This window comes from Amyelois transitella, chromosome 15 (assembly GCF_032362555.1).
Source record: "Amyelois transitella isolate CPQ chromosome 15, ilAmyTran1.1, whole genome shotgun sequence".
Taxonomy (NCBI): Eukaryota; Metazoa; Arthropoda; class Insecta; order Lepidoptera; family Pyralidae; genus Amyelois; species Amyelois transitella.
This window is the reverse complement of record NC_083518.1, coordinates 9,054,215-9,072,432: the sequence shown is the minus strand read 5'-3', so window position 1 is coordinate 9,072,432 and position 18,218 is coordinate 9,054,215. Positions and strand designations below refer to the sequence as shown.

Sequence of the window (18,218 nt, the reverse complement as noted above, 5' to 3'; positions counted from 1 at the left end):
CAAAAAGACCTGAACGCTACTTCGTCCGCGTGGAATTAATCCCGCGGGAACTCCGGGATAAAAAGTAGCCTATATGTTATTTTGGGTCTTCAGCTACCTACATACCAAATTTCACCGTAATCAGTTCAGTAGTTTTTGTGTAAAAGAGTAACAAACATCTATACTGACATCATGACATACTCACAAACTTTCGCATTTATAATATTAGTAGGATATAAATAAATAATATACAAGGTATCACATTAATGATGTCCCTAAGGAGATATTACTTATGTTTTATTTTACCAGTAGTAAGCCATTTTAGGTAAATGATATTTATAGGCACATAAAGTTATATATGTAATGGGTACTAATTTTGCTAATGGTATGTGTGTAGTCGCCTTTATAATGGTATGTCGTAACGCTTGATGGGTCCGAAGAGTGGTGGCTACCAGTTGGAAGGTCGACTCTAGCAAAGTAAGCCGTGAAGTTGCATTCATTTGCGGTACGTGTTCCATTTTTAAAATTTAAACAGTTTATTTTTTTTATTCGAATTCCAATTGTGCCAGTTGTTGTTGTTTGTTCTGTTGTTATTTTAATCGAATAATTTCGGTTTGTGTTTAAAATTGGAATGTTTATGTGTGTTTGTGTTTTAAACAATAGTGGTTGAATTTCGTTGGTAACAATATTCCTTTAAAATTACAATTTTAAGTTCCTGGCAAAAGCGTTGCGTTTAGAAAATTGAACATAAAAAAATTTTTTTTTTTCGAGAATATAATTCAATCTTAACAAAACATCTGTCTCGGCTAATCGTTGTGATCAAGTTGTTGTCTGTGCTAATCGTTGCGACCAAGGAATTGTTGAATTTGTTCTTTAAAAACATATTTATAAAATTTTGCTTTCGTTCTATGAAATGTGTACTACACAATAAGAAAACTAAATGCTTGATTTCGTAATTTTGACAACACTAGAGACTTTATTTGTCACGGATCTTTACTGAAGTGTGAGTTAAAAAGGCAAAGGTCAAATAAATCTGGACGCAGTTTATTTCCCTTGAGAATTTAGGGAAGCGCCAAAAGAAATATTACAAAATTGTCACGGGAACCACTATAACTTTGTAAGCTTTACTAGTACACAAAAAACTCTTAACTATAAAACGTTGAATTTTGTCGTATATGCTCCTTAGGGATGAAACGGGAAATTCTTGAGTTCCAATCCGAGTCATGGCCATAGGCCTCAAGCTCCTCTTCAGTTTGAGGAGGAGATAACATGGGCTTAAATATAAGTAACTTCTTCTTACCGACATCTTAAAATTTTTCTGCCGTGTGGTTTTCGGCACTTTAGAATAGGATAACTTCATATATTTCACATAGATGTCGTAAAAGGCGACCAAGGTATAGGCTTATAAACTTGGGATTCCTTTTGTTGGCGATGTACTAGCAACCTCAAATATCAATTCCATCTTAAAGCCATGCAGCTGGACGTGGCCTTTCAGTCTCTTCAAGACTGTTGGCTCTGCCTACCCCGCAAGGGATACAGGCGTTACTATATGTATGTGTGTATTTTTACGTCAATTGATTCGCGTTTTTAGTAATATCTAGCTCTTAAACAAACCAGAGACAGTATTACGTAAATGCAGTGGATCGTGTAACGCAAGTGAGAGGTGCAGTTAATGCAGTTCCAACTTGTTTATTGTGGGAGTTAGTGATGTTGCAACACAGAGCGCGGAAGTCGACATAGCTAGCGCCTCGTTCTGAGCTCTGTGGTAACGTAAACATTGCTAAGGATTTTGAGGGTGACGCATTTTAAAAAGGCGGATTTTTTGGGAGTAAAGTTTAGGAGAAAAATATACGAAAATATCATTTGAATGAACAATACCTGTAAATAATCGCGTGAATCTTATGTGCCTAATTTGAAGGGATTACGAGTTTTGAAAATGTGGATTTTATTAGTAGTTATTGAAAGAGATTACGGAGATACTATAAAAAAGTTAGACTTAACTAAGAAACGTTAAAATAATTCTAAGTTAACGTTTCTTTCACTTTATTAAATTAAAACCAAAACTCAAATTCAATTTTTTCTTCATTATAGGTTCAAAATCATTTAATAATTGTCATGTCAAATAAATAACTTAAGCCTACAGTCGCTTCCAAAGCATCATTGCAGAAGAAGCGATAACAAACTGCACTGCTGCATTTTTTATTAATGTCAAATTCACAATAATCCAAATTTAGAATAGGAATGTGGATGAGAGAATTAGCGATTAATTGGTTTATTCGAAATTTAAATATTAATTTAAATATTTAATACAAAACACAATTTTGCGCCAACTCTATTTTAATTTTCGAATACAGCAGATTAAAGTCCAATTCTAATAGTTGAATACTGGCTGAAATCAGACGAAAAGTTTTATTAGAGAGCGGTGAAATTGAAATTTTAGTCAATATCTGTCATACAAAAGGGCGAGGGGTCATTCGAACTTCAAAGTTATGCGTTAAACCCTTTCATATTAAACTGCGTAAAATGGGTGACGCATTTCAAACTTATATTAAACTTTTTCAATGGATAAGGTCAAGTGTGTTCTTGGGTTTATTTCTTTGAAATATGAAGGGGCCCGGATTGTTTAATGTCTTCTCTACTTACAATTACTCACTCACTTGTTTCATACATACATGCATTTAACATACATACCATAGTCACGTCTTTTGTGGGGTAGATAGAGCCAGTAGTCTTGCAAGACTCAAAGGTCACGTTCAGCTGTTAGGCTTAATGATTGAATTGGGATTCTAATAGTGACAGGTTTCTAGCCCATCGCCTTTAAATAGAATCACAAGTTAAGTTTATCCCTAAGTCGCCTTTTACGACATTCATGGGAAAGAGGCAAAGCGGTCCTTTTTTATATTGGTGCCGAAAACTATACGGCATGCATTATAATCACGTTTATATCCCTAGCAGGGTAGAAAGAGCCAGAAAGGACTTAAAGGCCACATTCAGCTGTATGACTTAATGATGGATTTGAGATTCAAATAGTGACAGGTTGCTAGCCCATCGCCTACGAAAAAAATACCAAGTTCATTCCTTTTTTCAGACGGTTACAAAAAAAATCACAAGGCACGCATGCATGAGTACACAAATAGGTAGTTCGTAATTATATGAAGGACCCAACTATGTGAAAAACGTGAACAATGGAAAAATTTACAAATCTAATAGTGTATTGACACAAATGCAAAACTGAGGTCAACAGCGCTATGTGGCAATGTGAATACATTTACAGATGACCTCTTTAATAATAATCTTAGTCTTAAAACTCTGATTGACTTATGAATATTACTTAAGAATTGATTTTAAGGGATAGGCTTACAAACTTTTCCACTTTTAGGCGGCGGGCTAGCAACCTCTCACTATTTGAATCTATCTCAATTTTATCATTAAGCCAAACAGCTGAACGTGGCCTATCAGTCTTTTGGACTGTTGGCTCTGTCTACCCTGCGAGCCATATAGACGTCGTTATATGTATGTATGTTCCCTTTAAAGACTTGTCTTTTACACCTAGGATCATAATTTGTAGTAATATCGGCTAAGCAACTACAGTTTCACCTCCGTGAACCTATCTGAAGGAAAACCTGACCAAGGTTCATGGATAATCCAGTTATCTAAACATAACTATTTGCGTAACCGCAATGAATGAAAACATGATTTTTTAATTAAAATTTAATCATACTTTTGAAACAAAAAAAAAAACATGCTTAATACTGAAATTCACGTTAGAAATTTACTGTTAAAAATATGAATGAAATTCGACACATTTTAATTTCATACAATAAAATATATTATGCAATATTTACCATTTATGTTACGAATTATTTGTTTTAGCCTAACAGAATATTTTACACATTTGCTTGCAAATTAATATGTCACTATTATGACAAATACATACCATGTTTGAACAAGTGAATTTATACAAACATAACATTCATCAATGTTTTGTAATACTGCACCGTGTTATTACATATTAATCCTATTTTCATATGACAGCGGTCACGGAATGATAATAGATATAACACCTCGACTTATCAGCACAAATCACTGAAAACCTTTCCACTCATTTCGGTAATCGCTGCACCTTTTATGTATGTATATTATAATTATTATATTTTGTGTAGGTATAAATATATTTAGATATTTAGTTTAGTTTGTCTCCACATAAAGTTTTCTGTCAGACACAATGGTTGACTGGTAGATAATGCTTCCAGCATTAAGACCGCCAATTGTGTTATACATTTGTATTTTTTGCAATGAAGTCTAAATAAATAAATAAAATGCCAACATACATTCATACATATAGTGATGTCTATATCCCTTTCGGGGTAGACAAAGCCAAACAGTCTTGAAAACAGTTGTATCCATAATTTTTCTGGAAAAACTTGGTGTATTTTTATCTCCGCAAGGATAAGTTCTTTGGATATATTTATGCTCTGTCTACAGTATGTTTCTTCCAAAAGGCTTTTACGCAATTATATAGGAAACAGATAGTCAGCACTCCAGAATCCTTACTAATATAATTATATCTTATATATATAATTCTCGTGTCACAATGTTCGTTCCCGTACTCCTGCGAAACGGCTTGACTGATTCACATGAAATTTTGTGAGTATATTGAGTAGGTCCGGTACAGCTTGTTAGCTATTTGTATGTGTATATGTACGGCCTCTGTGGCGCAGCGGTAGTGACACCGGAGGTCCCGGGTTCGAATCCCGGTCAGGGCATGATGAGAAAAGAACTTTTTCTGATTGTCCTAGGTCTTGGATGTTTATCTAAGTATTTATTATAATATACATAGTATCGTTGAGTTAGTATCTCGTAACACAAGTCTCGAACTTACTTCGAGGCTAACTCAATCTGTGTAATTTGTCCCGTATATATTTATTTATTTATTATTTACATATATACTCTGTCTGTTGCCCTTTCACGCCTAAGCAACCGATTTTGATGAAATTTGGTACCTACAGAGATGGAGTTGATCCTGAGCAAAAACATATGACAACTTCCTTTTAGCTTCATATGTAATTACTAAAATTAAATCTGAAAATCTTCCTAGCAAAACTCCTTGCAAGGCTAAATTTCTGTTGTACTTCAATTTTATCTAACAAAGCACTACCGCCCCAGGCAGAACTCTGTCGCAGTAAAACAGTAAACTTTTCTTTGCTGAAAAATACTTCGACTTTAACTCCTTTGATCGTCACTTGTTTAAAGTGAACACAATACAGAAGAAATTGTTTACATACTTTGTTGTTATTTAAATATTTGGATGAAAAGGTTTCAACTTGAAGTAGTTGTGTAAGTTTTTAGTAAGATTGTTTTGAAGTCATTGTTTATTTATATACCTATATATTTATTTACATCAATGTCTTACCCATGGATGTCGTAAAAGGCGATTTAGAGACAGGCTTTTAAAATTGGGATTCTTCTTTTAGGCGATGGGCCAGCAACCTAATCACTATTTGAATCTCAATTCCATCATTAAGCCAAAAAGCTGAACGTGACCTGTCAGTCTTTTCAAGACTGTTCTACTCTGTCTACCCCACATGGGATATAAACGTGATTATATGTATTTATGTAATTACATATCTCAGAAAATACTTGGTCGCGAAAGCAATTAAATCGGTACATCGGTCTACCCCACAAGGGATATAGACGTGACCATATGTATGTATGTATACATACATAAAATCACGCCTCTTTCCCGGATGGGTAGGCAGAGACTCTTTCCATTTGCCACGATCTCTGCATACTTCCTACTTCTTCATACTACTGTATGTATGTATTTTCGCAGTAATTATGAAAACAAATAACTTCAAACCGTAGGAAACTTCAAAACACTTTCGTAAGCACCAAGAAGCAATCGTCTGAGTGGACCAATCATCTATTTCGTTTGGAAATACATTCAGCCATCGAAGGTCGACGCTTATACCAATACAGCCAAGTGCTCTTAAGTTATCCTCTCATATGAAAAATATATTAAGACGACGAAATTTTGGGACCCTGAAATTGAAAATTACTTGTAGAAGCAATTTCTATATAGGTATTTATTATAAAATATTGTATCGTTGAGTTAGTATCTCGTAACACAAGTCTCGAACTTACTTCGAGGCTAACTCAATCAATGTAATTTGTCCCGCATATTTAATATTTTATTTTTTACTAGCTGTTCCCTTGACTTCGTCCGCGTGGAATAGTTATTTTGAAGCCCTCAAGGATGAATAATTTTCCCCGATTTTTTTTACATTCTTCATTATTTCTTCGCTCCTAATAGTTGCAGCATGATGATTATGTAGCCTAAAGCCTTCCTCGATAAATGGTCTATTCAACTCAAAAAGAATTTTTCAATTCGAACCAGTAGTTCCTGAGATTAGCGCGTTCAAACAAACAAACAAACTCTTCAGCTTTATAATATTAGTATAGATTTAGGTTCTACTCAGGACGGAACAAATACCATCATTTTAGCATGGTACTAGTGCCATCTCTTTTCTCCTAGCATTAATCAAAGTCAAGGTAGAGTAGGCTCGCCTCTATAGAGAGGAACCTGTGTGGCTCTGACCATGATTTCCAGGTTCAGTCGAGTTTTCTCACTCCCGTCTGACCTCGGCAGATAAGTACATGTACCTAATCCATATTGAATCATGGTTCCCATAAAATAGGACGTAACTATACTGTATAGTTACAGCCACATATATAATGAAAATTAATAGCAAAAATCGTCAAAAACGTACCGTTGAAAAATATTTCAGTAAAACATTCGCCCTAATTGCTCTCATTAGTAACGAGCACTTGCCTAAGCACGGGAATTAATATCAATTACTAGGTGGTGTAATTAGGCCATTAGCGTGCGGTTTGCTAATCATAGGACTGAGAAATTTCTGGGGAAAATCAATATTGACATTATTAAAATGATTGGAACCACTATACAACAACGTAGGTAAACGGCTGTCACAAGCTAAAATGCCATGAAATATAAAAATCCACTTACATGAGATCATTTTAACGTACATACATATTATCACGTCTATATCCCATGCGGGGTATACAAAGCCAAAGACAAAGCAAAGTCTTAAAAAGGCTGATCGTTTTGCTGTTTGTTCGGATAGGTAAATGAGTGAATTGAGATTCAAATAGTGACAGGTTGCTAGCTCACCACCTAATAGATCAATCTCAAGTTTATAAACCTATCCCTTAGTCGCCTTTTACGTCATCCATGGGAAAGAGATGGAGTGATCCTATTCTTTTTTTTATTTGTGCCGGGAACCACACGCCACTGCCTATTCAAGAGTGAAAAATACATAAATATCAGTAGTAATTAATTCGACGACTCTTTGAAAAATATTATGACAATAATAAATGAAAGGTTTTAAGGTGAAACAGATTGTAATCTGTTATCCGACCACGTGACATCATACCTTAATAAGATTTCTTATCAATTTAAAATTACCAAAGTTACGACCGGCATTTCTGTTCGTAAATTAGACCGGGGCATTAAAAAAAAAAAAGGTTTTCCAGATTTAAATAAAACGTCATGAATAATTTAAACTTCTTAAATACTGCGGAGTTTTCCGAAGAAACGGGAAATAAGCCGATGGACTTCTGAAAAGGATTAATCAGTTGTGGCAATTACTGGAGTTACAAGTTGTTACAATAGAATTACTTTATCGGGAGTTCGTACTTAGTTAGTCGTTTAACCAAATGTCATTACTTCTTTTAACTCCGAGGGAACAGGGATTAGGGATTATTTGGGAGTAGTGAAAGGTGTTTCTTTTGAACCGACTCAAAAGAGAGATGTTTGATCTGCTTACGGTTTTCATAAGATGATCGAAAGTCAAAGATGCAACGCACATTAAAAGTATTGAAGATGCGTTACAATAATAAAATAATTAGTAGTTTTAAATAAATATAGTCAAATGCAGACTAATATACATACATACATATAATCACGCCTATATCCCTTGAGGGGTAGACATAGCCAACAGTCTCGAAAAGACTGATCGGCCACGTTCAGCTATTTGGCTTAATGATAGAATTGAGATTCAAATAGTGACAGGTTGCTAACCTATCGCCTAAAAAAGAATCCCAAGTTTGTAAGCCCATCCCTTAGTCGCCTTTTACGACATCCATGGAAAAGAGATGGATTGGTCTTATTTTTTTTTATTGGTGCCGGGAACCACACGGCACATTAAAGATGTGTTACAATAATCTAATAATTAGTAATTTTGAATAAATATAGTCAAATGCAGTGTAATAATGACCCCTACTAAAACCATAGTGTCACTTCTATCCACCAATGACTATACATTTTTCTAAAATTAGAACAAGAATATATGATACAAAAGAGCCGTATATATACGTTGTCCGCATACGAATTCAATTCAGGGATAAAGTCAATACAGACCGTGGGAATCGAACCCACAACACTACAACTTGATATACGACCTGAATTGTACCGGTACATAAATAAGTTACGGCCTGTGTGCCTGAAACACCTACGACTGTAGGAAATCTGAATAATTTCTGTGGCTAGGATCAATGCCGTTAGGATTTCATTGCTGATGTAAATAACCATTGGGTTTGTGCTTAGAATACATGCAAAGATACATATAATCACCCCTATATCCCTTGCGGGGTAGACAGAGCCAACAGTCTTGAAATGACTGATAGGCCTCGTTCAGCTGTTTGGCTTTATGATGGAATTGAGATTCAAATAGTGACAGGTTGCTAGCCCATCGCCTAAAAGAAGAATCCCAAGTAATTATATAAGCCTATCCCTTAGCTGCCTTTGACGACATCCATGGGAACGAGATGGAGTGGTCCTATTCTTTTTTTTATTGGTGCCGGGAACCACACGGCACTTAGAATACGAAATTATATAAAACTATACAAGTTACTATATACAACTTAATAAGTATGTAGTATGTAGTACAAAAATTACTACCATTAGTTATCATAAAGTTTTGATGTGGCATCTCTATTTTATTTAATAATTTTATAACTGCGTCCGATTAAAGACTTTGGTGACATATTATTCCACTTAGTTACAAATACAATATTACGATTTCTATCATAGAAATGTATGTATTGTGCTCATTATTTTGTGTTGGGGTTGAGTGTATGCAAGCTGTCGGAATGATTTTATTCATATATATAGTGCTTGATTTTATATATATTATTTATATTTATAAATCTTAGTTTTAATAAATAAATAAATATGTACAGGACAAATAACACAGATTGAGTGAGCCTAGAAGTAAGTTAACCAACCTTTAACCATATTTGAAATATACTAGAAAAATCATTATTTATCGATTTTAACAGGTTCAGAAAGTTGATTCATGATTTATTGATCTAATTCATTACTTAAATGCATTAAAAAAGAAGTGTAGTAAATTTTCTGTGCTCAGTTATAAATATTAATCACTTTGGATCAATGCGCACACACAGCATTGAATAACCACTATAATGTACCATGTTCGAACAAATTACCATTAATGTTGTCAACATCTCATTACGCACCAAACATTGATGACTACTTACGGCTGTCCTTGAAGACACATAGTACAATACCGTCAATGTATGATGTTTTTTACGTATTTTTCGCGAGAATTCTCACGGCGTCCGATCGAGGTTACGCCTTTCACTTTCATTGGTTTGTCATGTACGTGATTTTTTGTTACAACTCAGAAATATTACGTCTTTTCTGCCGGATTACAATGGTACAATAGTTTAGGCTTTTGGATTAGTGATGTGACATGTGTTTTTAATTTTATCGAAAGTTATAAGTACATATACTTATTCAGAAGTCTCGGAGGTCTAAATTAGTATTTTTGGATAATCGTAAGTCGTAAGTTTCATTTGATGGTATTGTTTTACCATCAGTAATTTACAATAATCTCAATTTCATCATTATGCCATCCATTTCAATGTAAATTTCTATCTTTTAAATTTTTTTTAATGTTGCGGTCTACAGTTTGTTTTTATGAACATCGAAATCAGTAAGAAATCAATGTCAGTTAAGAACTACCCTATCGAATTTGATGACATATGGTACAAATATATAATAACAAATCTTCAGGGCAACATAGTTTCTGTGTAAAATATGGGAGTGAAGCATTTAGAAAAATCTCGTTAATTATAAATTTATATAGTGTACCTATTTATTTCAATAATCATTTTGATTTGATAACGTTTTTCCTTTCTATAATTCTTATTTCACTTATTTATAATAAAAAATATCTACCTATCTATTAAAAAAGCTACTTAGAAAGAAAAAGCCGATATAAGCACAAAACAATATCCACACAAAAGTACGTCACTATTTTATCGATAGCTACACGGTTAAAGGTGAATGATTTACGTTTCAAGCCGGCAATAGGTGTGGAAATCTTGCGGTTAACACCGGAACTTTTCCGATTCTTCGGAATAAATCTCCCTGCAGATGACTAGAGTTTGATAGACATTTTTACTGGAATTCTTTTTCCGATGTAAAAGATTTTTCAGGATAAAGAAAAATTTTCTTGACCCTGAAATTTTTACAAATGCTTTCAAATGGTAAATAACTCTGATCGATTTCTATATGTTTTTTAATTGCCTTCAAAAAATAATTGATTCTCAGTTTGAACTGTATGTTATGTTTATTTGATGAGGTTTTCAGGTATCTGTTTGTAAAGGTTTCAGAAATTTAACCGATCTCAAAAAAGGAGGATAGGTACCTGTATGAGATGGTTCTCTTTTTCAAAAGTTATTAAATATAAAGAGGTCACTGACTAATTGACTAAGAAATTAGAAGACAACCCAAACCACTGGTTTTAGCGATTTAAAATTAAACATGTAACTTAATGATAATGCAACTAAATCATTTATTTCTTTACTAGCTTTCCGCCCGCGGCTTCGCCCACGTGTAATTCGGTTATATATAGCGTTTTTTAATGATCTCGACAGGGCTTTTTCTTCCACAGGCTGAAATCTTGTTACAACTGGAATTAAATATAGCCTGTGTTACTCAGGGATGATGTAGCTTTCTAATGGTGAATGTTTGAAATCGATTCAGTAGTTTCGGAGTTTATCGATTACATGTGTAAACAAATATAGTCTGATAGTCATCATCTCATGTGAATGAGCTGATGATGGAAGGTACAACTCCTCAACGGTTAGGAGTTGAAAGAAAATTCTTACGAAGTTATACGTACATGTGAGGCTATTAGGTTGACCTGATAATAAAAAGTAAATCTCATTAACGTTAAGAATTTAGGTGAAAATGGATGCGGACAAATTTCGTCTCTTCACTTGTTTCCTTTTAGCTGTTTGTATGGGTAGTGTTAACACAAAATAGGGATTTAAAGGCGTGATGTTATTAATGTTATGCATGTATGTACATAATTATGTATGTTATTATGTATGTTAAAGAGACGACTGAAAGTTGTCATACAAAGTCTTTTCTTTAAGGATGGGAAATCATCAAATGACCTCTCCCGCTCTGGGTGGAACGGAAGGGAGTGTCAGACTTTTACTGACTAAAACCCACCTCGTTCCTTCAGTTGCCCTTTGCGTTCCGGGGCCACGGTATCTCGTTAGAACTTTCCCACAGCGCCGGCTCAGTTTATCCCGTTTCCCCCCCTTGGGGGTTGACATTTCAAAAATTCCTTCTTAGTGCTCACTTATGTTACTAAAGGAACCTCTGTTCAAAATCTCAGACTCCTATACCGAGCGGTTTCGGCTGTGCGTTAATAAATCAGTCACCCAATCGCACCCCCTAAATCACGATTGGAGGGTAGTTTGAAAAAACTTATAATGTCAAACATATTTACTTGCCTATGTACGTGTTCATGCCAAGTTTCAAGTTTATAAACCAAAGGAATAAGATTTTTCATAGAAACGTTTTTACCCCTTTTCCCCCCCTTGGGGGTTGAATTTCCAAAAATCCTTTCTTAGTGCTCCCCTACATATCCCAAGGAACCTACATTCCAAATTTCAGCTGTCTACGACCAGTAGTTTCGACTGTGCGTTGTCTGTCAGTCAGTCACTCAGTAACGGAAGAGTTTTATATATATAGAAGATATAATAGATTTTGATAACCATTCAATAACGAACAATTTATAAATTGATTTTGAGAAATTAATTGAAATATCATTCGAAATAACATTAAAAGCGAGTAACAAATGTGAAATTTCAAAATTGTTTATTAAAATGCGGTATTTCATAAGCCTTTAGTGAAATTATAATAAAATTTAATTTATTTTTTACACAATTTAATAAACATATTCTATTGCATATTTTAATATGGTCTGTCTGGCTGAAGAAAAACATTATAAGATAATTTATTCTCAAAAAAATGTCACTTAGGTACATACGACGGCCTCTGTGGCGCAGCGGTAGTACGCTTGTCTGTTACACCGGAGGTCCCGGGTTCGAATCCCGGCCAGGGCATGATGAGAAAATAACTTTTTCCGATTTGCCTGGGTCTTGGATGTTTATCTTTATAAGTATTTATTATGAAATATAGTATCGTTGAGTTAGTATCTCGTAACACAAGTTTCGAACTTACATCGAGGCTAACTCAATCAGTGTAATTTGTCCCGTATATATATATATATATATATATACGAACATTTACAATTATATTTTAAAAGTATATGATTATCTTATTTTTTTCATTTTTTGCATTCAGCTGTTTGGCTTTATGATAGAATTGAGATTTAAGTAGTTACAGTTTGCTAGCCCATCGCCTAAGTAAGGAATCCCATATACTTGGGCAGTCAATCCCTTCTTAAGCTGAAATGATGATGACGATTAAGCATCCTTCTACAGTCCTATTTCCTTGGGTCGTCCTAAAATTTTGTTATAAAAGTCTTCATTCCCTTCAACCAATAACCAGGGAGAACCAATCCAAACAGAAGGCCCAATTCAATTGAGCATGCAAAAGTAGGAACGATGAAGTCGGGATAATGTTACGATTATCGGTTTTATACGCAGACATATAAAAAAATAGATTTCACATTCGATTTCGGTAGATATAAAACATTCGAAGTAAGAATGTCTTTTCTTTACTGAAATTTGATTGCTCGTACAAATTAAATTTACTTTAAAATTTTGAAAGAAGACGAAATAACGTTACTAAATAAGATAGTTGGAAGGGTAATGTTTACTCTTTACATGTATACTAGCTGTGCCCGCGACTTCGTCCGCGTGGAATAGTTATTTTGAGCATCATTAAAGCACTCAAGCCCCGTTATTTTTAACTCTTTCCATTATTTCTTCGTTCCTAAAAGTTACAGCGTTGCATATTATACAGCCTAAAGCCTTCCTCGATAAATGGTCTATTCAACACAAAAATATTTTTTCAAATCAAACCAGTAGTTCCTGAGATTAGCGCGTTCAAACAAACAAACTCGTCAGCTTTATAATATTAGTAAAGATAAAGCAGATTTGGTGAATTCAGAACTATTTTTGCTGTTAATATGACTAATCAGCGCACGATCGGTTACGCATAGCTAAATTTAGTTAACTTGAGTGTGGTTCACGTGATTTTTTTACGAAAAATACCGAGTAACTCGTAATAATGATAAATGAAATAAACTGTTGCCGTTCTATGGATAAGATAATCAATGAAAATTCCTGTATTATTGTTTTCTTATGTAAATACGAGAGATGAAACGAAAGGTCGCCATATCAAATAAATCTTGGCTCATTTTTCTTCACAAATATTTTTATCGTGGTTACGGATAGCCTTTTTGTTGTTTCGGATTATTTGTGTGGGATTACATGTTATCTATTGTGAGACAATACTAAGTTTCTTCAAATACTATTTAGTAAGTAAGTAGATAAATAAATGCTTTATTGTTTACTCAAGGAGTACATTGCAAATATAAAACAGTAGTACAGTACAAAGGCGGGCTTATCCCTAAGTGGGATCTCTTCCAGCCAACCTGACAATAAGAGGATCGCATACAAAATTGAGGCAAGGGTGAACAACAGTTCTTTTACGCGGTATGATGAGGTGAGGGAAAATATCGTAAGGAAACCTACTCAGCACATTTCGGCAACTAATGTGTTACCAAAAGTCAAAGGTCAAAAGGTTCAAGGTTCAAGGTATCAATCTAAGGTGTCCCTGCAGCGAAGGAGAAATGCAAAACGCTTTGTGTAAAAACCAGACTCACCTTGTCTAGCAAGATAAATAAATGAATAAAATTCATTTATTACATACAACATGTTGATGAATTTAATTTTTATTTTATTATCAATCAAATCAGATCGGATCGGATCGAATCAGATCAGATCAAATCTTACTTAAATACTATTTAATAAAGTCTTCCTAGGTACTGCAAGATGCCTTACAGGAATGAGGAAAAAAGAGCATGAGGGTGATCATTAATTATATGCTTATCTGGGAGATGCAAGTGATGAATGTATCGATTTCCATTATTCCTTTTCATTATATTCCTATATGATTTTGTTTGTAATCTTTATTATATATATCCATAGCGCTAAGAAAATTACGCACACTTTAACTTCATAGGCCTTTTAACACTTACCACTGTTATACTGATTCATAAAAATGAGTTTCCAAAATACAGAAAATCATGTAATTCATTCAGAAGGTAGGCATCGTTCCACTTGCCACAATCCTTGCATTTTTAATGCGTTATATACTAAGTACCTAGACCTTAAAAATCACGCAAATTATATAGTTTTTTTCGGTAATATACCAACTTTTAAATCAACAACATCATCTGTAAAATCGCTGTTAAACAGTAAAAAAGAAACAAGAACAATAAACAAAACAATTATATAAAATACACAGTCACATGTGTAACAACGATGTGGAATTATAAATTTAAGAGGCCTTTTGTCGTTACAATCAGCCATCAGAATTTTAATGAGCCGACTGCATGCTCGGCGTAGAAAGTGAGTATTGTTCTGTCACGGACAATCACTGTGTTTTAATTCACTGCCGATAAGATTATACATTCATTTGAACAATTTTTTTAATCGCGTAACGAGAAAATTAAAAGGTTCATGTAATATACATACTTCCATTTAATAAACGTTAATTTGTATATAAACTTTAATTAATGTTAATAAAAACAACCATTTCTCATATAGGACGACATATTTCATTTAATAAATAAGTTTAAAAAAAAGAATTTTATTTTATTAATCTTTTATTAAAAAAAAAACCATTCTTTTTTTTATATAATAAAAAAGAATGTTTTTTTTAATTTCCTAAAAAAAACTTTATAATGAGAAATTCCTTTATAAAGAAATTGTTTTAATGTCTGTTACAGGAAATATACTTAAGTAATAATAATGTTATTTAACAGATATTTTTAATTATTATTACAGATGATGAAGTTGCTGTGGTGCTGCTTAATTGCAGCATTATTGACTACAATTTCTGCCGCAGCTTCAATAGATGTTGAGAAAACTGTCAAACAAGTAGAGAATATCTTACAAGCAAACTCTGAATTACCTCGACTCACGAGAGAAGAAATATTACAATTATTAAATGATATAAGAGCAGAAGATTCTAAAAGCAAATCGTCAACGGAGTCCCAAGAAAAAACAACAACAACAACATCTACAACAACGTCATCTTACAGCGCCGAAGACAATGAAATAAATCCTATAACTAAAGTACCACACATCAAAGACAACATAGCGACAGAAAAGGATCCCATTGCAGCAACATCAGCACCAGTATCATCTATTGAATCGACAACAAAAAAGAATGGCCCCTCAGTTATGGTCGTATTACCATATACACCACGCGATGGATCATCTTTACAAGAACTGTATACAAGACCGCCTAGAGTAGAAGTAATCCCAGAATCTGAAGCAACGCCAAAACCAGTTAAGAAAATTAATTCTACTAAAAAGTTGCTACAGACTTTAGAAAATAATGCAAAGTTAGCAAACAAACAAAAACTGGACATACCAGCTGAGTTGCAGGCTTTTCTTGATGCGCATGGTTTGAAAGGCAAGCCTGGTCAGGACAATTTTCTTTTGCCCTTAGAAGGCTTTAAGCCTTTGCCTCCGGCGAAAGTAGTCGATGGAACGGTTCAACTACCAGAGAATATTCTTTTGTCTTATGACTTAATACCATCTAATTCTGACAACAATCCTATGACTCTTGACGATAGTTACCCATCTCCTAATAATTATCCTTTTGAACCACTTCGCCCTGAATTGCCTTTTGAATTAGAGACTGCATCATCAGAAATTAAAAAGACAGTTTTTCCTTATGATTTACCTAAAAGCAAAAACTATGATCCTATAGACTATGACTCTATAAAAGTTATACCTTTACAAACAGGAATCAATCCGATTGAAGTTGATAAAATTAATGAGACAAGTGATTCAAATAAGAGACAGGCTAATGCCACCAACGATTCATCAACTACATCAACTTCAACTACATCAACAACAACAGAAGCAACAACTACTTTAGCTAGCAACTCAAAAGACGCTCCTGCTGATCTTGCTGTAGATTCCGCAGCGGCTGACACTGATTCAGACTCTGGCGCATCAATTGCTGATCTAGAAGATTCCTTTGGAGGTGCCGCACCAGAAAAACCCGGGGACGCAACATTACCCCCACCAAGAAGAAATGGATTCTACTGGATGTTAGACTGGAATAGTTTTCTTGAAGTCGGTGACGGTGATACAAAAGTTAATATTAGATTAGAACCAAAATTAGGCGATCCACAAATGTTTTTGCCAGTAAATGTTCCGTGATTATACGAAGTTAAACATTAATTGTTAATTCTAGTCTTGATTAGGGATTCTATTGTGGTTTCTGAGAAACTATTGAATCGGATAGGGAACGTTTGGGTATTTTGGCGGTGCGTATTTAAGCGAATTGTTCATTTATTTAAATGTCAACATGTTACTAAATTTAACTGTTGCGACGTAATAATTGGATGACTTATTTTGTTTTAATTTATGTTAGCAATCACATGATTGCTAACATAAATTAAAACAAAATTGAAAAATTGATTGTGCCCAAAGTGTTTTAAACTTTTATTTTCTTGTGTAATGTGACATATCACTTCGCCTTTAACTTGTTAAGTCACGGTGTAATGATTGGAAGGAATGTGAAAATAGGGCGTAGTAGTTCAAGCATAACGATTGAAAGCGAATAAAACCTGTCTCGAGTAGTGTAATTATTATTATGTTATATTACCAATAATATAGTTACTACAACGCCATTATTTTTATGTAAATAATACGAATTGTAAAGTGAAAATATAAAACATAAGAAAAAAGAAACCCTGTTATTTTCAATTGTTCAAGATATTCAAGTTATTTTATATTATTGACAGCAAATTTTTCTGTTTCAATTTTCTCAATTATATTTTCTCCGTGCATATATTTCAATTGAGGCACTTCTTATACTCCAGAGTAATTATTTAGGTAACATTTTAGATAAAATATGTTAAGTGCTATTTATATAGATTTCGATATAGATATCTTTACTTATTTTTTTTTATTACCTATTGCGTTAATCCGTGAAAGCCATTGGGACCGAACCAGATTAAAACTATATATTACAATGGGAATTTAAGTATTATTAGCTAAACTCCAGGCTCCCCTGTGGAGAGATAAGGACGCAACCAAATCCAGATAATTATCAATAAAAAGAATTTTACGGAATTTTTATTTATGGTAATAGGCTAGCAACCTGCCACTATTTCTGAATCTCACTTTCATCATTAACTAACAGTCTCTATAGCGCAGAGGTAGTTTGTCCCGTAGATTATTTATTTATTTAATAAGACTTAACGTGGACTTTGATTCAAAATATGGCTCTGTTAATGCGGCGGTGTTCATTCCCGTATCTCGCAATACTAATACTGTTAGAATTAGTGTTGTAAGTACTATATTAATAGTTGTTAGCTAACGATTATTGTAATTTTGCGTCGTTAAAGATTTTTCTGTAAGGTTTCTTGCTACCTTTCAAATGGATAATTAGTAAAGTGCCATATAATAATTAAACATATTAAGGAACAATAGTTTCCCTGTCATATAGTAATAATTAAATAATTATAACATAATAATATAAAAAGTCAAACGCTTCATAAAATAATTCAGTTCATATCTAGCGACGGCAGTACATTCATCAATTTATTGGATTTTTATAATTTCAAGGCACTCAAAACTCAAATAAGATAATTTCTTAAGGTAAGTAGAACTTGTAT

The 18,218-nt window shown here is 33.7% G+C and overlaps 1 protein-coding gene across 1 annotated transcript; it reads left to right on the top strand.

Moving 5' to 3' along the window:
- Nucleotides 1-436: 436 nt before the first annotated feature.
- LOC106139630 (uncharacterized) lies at nt 437-17,221 on the top strand. Its single transcript, XM_013341114.2, has 2 exons — nt 437-484; nt 15,364-17,221. Exon 2 carries the CDS (start codon nt 15,364-15,366, stop codon nt 16,753-16,755), a length of 1,392 nt encoding a protein of 463 aa, XP_013196568.2. The 5' UTR covers nt 437-484; the 3' UTR covers nt 16,756-17,221.
- Nucleotides 17,222-18,218: the final 997 nt, after the last annotated feature.